Raw genomic sequence first — 5,173 nt, 5'->3', positions numbered from 1 at the left:
CGATTCAAAGGGTTTCAGTGTTGATAACTAACAATTGTTTTGACGTATATATTGGCGAAATGAACGTCAAATTTCAATTCATACGGTGACGAAGGAAACGTCTGATTCCGTTTATTACAACAGTTCAACTAAAACAAGCTACAAGGACGAAACCGAAATATGCATGAAGCAATCATTTCAATCAACTTTCACCTCTGTTTTATGACCAAAAAAAGAACAACTTTGGCCTCTGTTTGAAATAGCAACCCAAATATTGTGGTGGATAACTTGTGACAAATCAAATCATTAAATTAATGTCTTTTCCAATGGATTTTGGGTCATTTATCTCAATCCAATCTTCATCCTATTCCTAAGTGACACCTCAATCAGTTTAGACCTTAGGGTTAGTAATATCAATTCCACAAACTCCAATTGTTTTGGCATCTCATGTCAGTCCATTTCCCAATTAATTCTATGGTGGATTCCTTTTTTTGTACCTTGGTTTATTCAAGAATAGCATCCTACGACCTTGACACAATATTTGTCTTTTTCCTTCATTTATTCCGGAGTCTTTATCCTAGATTTGATCATTGTTTGTCTGTAGTGACTTCTTTGTTTCTTTTAACCTTGCAATTCACTTTCTATTAAACTAAATATACCATTTGGTATTTATACCTGATTTTAATGTTAAATTTTAGTATCTTAGATTTCAAGGTTGATTTTAATATTCGAATTAAATAGTATTATATGACTTAATAAATATTTGATATGTGTTCTCTAGTAAAAATTACAAATACTTAATTAAAATAAAAGAAAAAAATAAGTATTAAAATTAAAAACTGAAGTCAAACTTAAATACTTGTATTGGACAAAGAAATACTCAAGTATCAATTTGAAAAAAAAACTTAGGTATCAAATTGAATATTGAAGTCAAACTCAAATACTGAATTGAGAAAAAAAATTTAAATATCAAATTGAACATTCAAACTAAATATAAGTATAAAGTAATATATTAATTTTTAAAAAAAATAAAAGATTGAGATTGTTTAGGCTCAAATTTAAAACTTCGAAATTCATTTTAACTAAAAACTTAATCATAAATTCTTTACTATTTCACTTGGGACATAGTGTACTATTGCTTTTAATGGTTTATAGGCATCTTTTCTTGTCTTAGGTTTAAAGGTGTAAAGAACCCTCAAATTTTTTCAAAAAAAGTAATTAAGTCATTGTTTTTTTTTTCTGCACTCAATTAGGTACTTGAATTTTTAAAATGCATTAAAAATGCCCTCAAGCTTTTACAAAAAAAAAAAAGAAATTAAGCCCCTACATTTTTTGCACTAAATTGGGTACTTCAACTGTTAAAATGTATTAAAAAAATGCCCTTTGATCGTTAACTTTAATAGTTGATCGCTAAAGTTAACTGCCCCTAATTTTTTTTGAATTAAAGCTATCCTATGTCACAATCACTACGTGCCAAGTGGTAAAAGAATTATAAAAATATTAAATTTAATAAAAATATAAAAATATTTAAAATATATTATAAATTAGAAAAAAGTAAAAAAATTATAAAAATAAAAAAATATATAAAATGCATCAAAAATGTCCTTTAACCATTAATATTAACTTTAACTGTTGACTGTTAAAGTTAACGACCCCAAATTTTTCCAGTTAAAGCCATCACGTGTCGAAATACAATGTAACATGTGGCGAAAATGATAATAAATAAAAATCAATAAAGGTTATAGAAAAATTTTAAAATGTTTCTTTTGGTATGATAAATTTTATAATTTTTTATGAATTTTATATATTTTTACATTTTTTTATAATTTTCTTACGACTTTATAAAATTTTATATTTCTATATATTTTATAATTTTTTTATAATTTTTATAAATTTTATAAATTTTATAAATTTTATAAATTTTTTCTATTTTTCTATTTTTATTAAAATTTAATAATTTTTATAACTTTTATTGATTTTTATTTTTTATCATTTTTTATTACATGTCATGTCGTGATTGTGACACGTTGTGACTTTAATTGAAAAAACTTAGGGGCGGTTAATTTTAATGGTCAACTATTAAAGTTAATGGTAAAAGAGTTTTTTTGATACATTTTGACAATTCAAGTATCCAATTAAGTGCAAAAAAAAAAAGAGCAGAGGCTTTTTACTTTTTTTTTTTAATTTTGAGATTTTTTTTATATATTTTGAAAATTAGAGTGCTTGAAAAAAAACAGGATTTAATTTAATTTTTTTTTAAATTGAGGGGCTAAACCCTTGTTTTATTATTCCGCTTAATATGAGGCTTGTCCATCTTTCATTTGTGGGAACCACAAAAAATTTGGACTATCTATAAATCGACCCTTATCTCCCATCTCTAAAATCATAAACGAGACAGAGAGAGAGAAAATGGAAGGTTCATCTTTACGCCATTGGAAGGTAATCCCAATTCTGCTTATTACCCTTCAATTCACTACTAACATGGTCTTGAGCTTAGCTGATGCACCATTTGACAAACAAAGAAACATTGAGTACATCAAATCTTCATGCAGCTCCACAACTTATCCCAGACTGTGCTATCGCTCACTCTCAATCTATGCAAACAAAATCAAAACTAGCCCCAGATTGTTAGTGGATACTGCCCTCAATGTTACCCTCAAGGCCAGCAAATCAACTTCAAGGTTGATGGTGAAGATCTCTAGAATCCACGGTTTGAGGCCTAGGGTAGCTGCTGCCATGGCAGATTGCATTGAGGTGATCGGTGACTCTGTTGATGAGCTTCAACAGTCTATAGAGGAACTTGGTCACATTAGCCGCTCAAATTTTGCGCTTACAATGAGTGATATTCAAACTTGGGTTAGTGCAGCGCTGACAGATGAAGATACTTGCATGGATGGATTTGCAGGAAAGTCCATGAATGGAAATGTAAAGACTATGATAAGGAAAAGGATTGTTAAAATTGCACATTTGACAAGCAATGCCCTGGCTCTTGTCAACAACTATGCCTCAACTCAAAGTAACTTACCTTAATTTCTCATCATATGGGGGAGGCTACTACTTCTCATGAAAACACTACAGAGAAGATAAGTATAAGATGAAAGATATGTAAGATAGCAGGTTATGTTGGGAACTGTATTGAGGGAATATCAAATTTGTGTTTGTGTGAACTGTTGTGTATATGTAATACAATATCAACTTGTGAATCAAGGTTTAGTTTTCAATCTCATTTCCCACCTCAAAGTTAATTTCAATTATTGTTGGTTTAGAAAATAGACAAGACACAGATAATAATCCAGAGACCCTTATTTTGGGGAAGCTTTTTGTCTAATCCTGTTTTAATAACAAATTTGATATTCAATTTATCACCAGACTGATAAATCCGAGGTTTAATCAAAAGAGGAACACGTTTCGTTACCTTTTTTCATCTTTTCAAACAGAAAGTTTAGTGGTAGCATCTTTGAGATTGCAGAAGATATTTTTGTGCTGTCATGAAATATGGGCATAAAAGCAGGGCAGGGTTTTATGGCCCTACCAGTGACATTACCCTAAAAAAGTGACGTGACATTTGATTCCTTTCATATAACAAATTTGCGGCTTTATTTCCTCAGATAAGCTCTGGCTAAACAGAACTCTAAACTATTACTGTAATTTTCTACCCAAAATGATAGAAATATAACTTGATCTGATTAAACAACTAAAATCTAGCACGAAGCCACACTAACTTTTTACCTGATTAATAGGAGTCACGGAGCAAAATCTACTTCACCGTATCAACATTTCAAAAAGGGAAATCATTATTTATAAAAGAGGTCGTAAATTAAAAATACAAAAAAGAAATTTTTTAAAAGTAGTTTTATGAAGTAATTAAAGTTCAGCTTAATATTCATTGTACTTGTTGAGGTTTAAATGAAACAAAAGTCGAAACGGAGACATCCAATGCATTTTGAACACGTCCTTTCATCTAAAGTAGAATCCAACTAATATTGTTTTTACTAATTAATTAGAAAACTGTGATAAATCCTTTTCAGAAAAGTGACAAATATAAACATTAGGATGTGATAGGCATGCAGAGGAATAAACTTCAGATTTATGAAATCATTAATTTATCATATTATCTGAGAAAAATATAATGTCGGTAATGACAATATATCTCAAAGAAAAAGAAATAGAAAAATAAATTACACACATATTTTACGTGAAAATCCTTTCGGGAAAAAATCACGGGCAGAGTAGAAGAAAATTCACTATGCAGAATTCGAATTAATTACAAGAAGAGTAGACTATGCCTATTTATAGGCTTGTAAACCTTATTCTAATAAGAGTGAAACTCCTTATTCTAATAATATCAAATATATGGAGTTTAATAAGGTTTAAAAAACCTTATTCTAAAATAAAATAAAAGAAGTATAATTCTATAGGGATTTTACTTTTATTTTATTTTACCACAGTATTTAATTTAAATAAGGATTTGGGTCACTTAATTCTAATAATCTCCACCTTGACACAATTTCTTAATGAACAAGTTCTTCATCACGAACTCTAAACGAACAAGTTTCTCCACCTCTTCCATAAAACTCCTTAAGGGTTTATTTTCAACAATGAACACAAACCAAGTCTAAGCAGTGCTCAAACTTGGTTATAGGAAGTGACTTAGTCACCATATCTGCAGGATTTTCATGAGTACTAATTTTTCTCACAACAATATTACCACGAGCAATAATATCACGAACAAAATGATACCGAACATCAATGTGTTTTGTTCTCTCAAGAAACATTTGATCTTTTATAAGGAAGATGGCACTCTGACTGTCACAAAATACTGTATTGATTTGAAGGTCTTCATTGAGTTCACTAAAGAGTCCCTTCAACCAAATAGCTTCTTCACAAGCCTCAGTAATCGCCATGTACTCAGCTTCAGTGGTAGACAAAGCGACTGTAGTTTGCAAAGTGGCTTTCCAACTGATTGTACAATCTCTGATTGTAAAGACATAACCTGTGAGAGATCTTCTTCTATCGAGGTCTCCAGCAAAATCAGCATCAACATACCCAATGACTCCATCTCTAGTTCTTCCAAACTATAAGCAAACATCGGTAGTACATCGTAAGTAACTTAAAACCCACTGAACTGCTTTCCAATGTTCTTTACTGGGATTCGCCATGTATCTACTAACTGCACTAACTGCATATGATAAAT

General features: G+C 30.0%; 1 protein-coding gene across 1 annotated transcript; it reads left to right on the top strand.

Moving 5' to 3' along the window:
* The first annotated feature begins 2,348 nt into the window (after window positions 1-2,348).
* LOC107931275 (21 kDa protein) lies at window positions 2,349-3,200 on the top strand. Its single transcript, XM_016863121.2, has one exon. The coding sequence runs from the start codon at window positions 2,389-2,391 to the stop codon at window positions 3,007-3,009; it is 621 nt and encodes a 206-aa protein (XP_016718610.1). The 5' UTR covers window positions 2,349-2,388; the 3' UTR covers window positions 3,010-3,200.
* Window positions 3,201-5,173: the final 1,973 nt, after the last annotated feature.

This window comes from Gossypium hirsutum, chromosome D08, assembly GCF_007990345.1.
Source record: "Gossypium hirsutum isolate 1008001.06 chromosome D08, Gossypium_hirsutum_v2.1, whole genome shotgun sequence".
NCBI lineage: Eukaryota > Viridiplantae > Streptophyta > Magnoliopsida > Malvales > Malvaceae > Gossypium > Gossypium hirsutum.
Note: the sequence above shows the minus strand (reverse complement) of the source record. Positions and strands in the feature narration are given on the sequence as shown.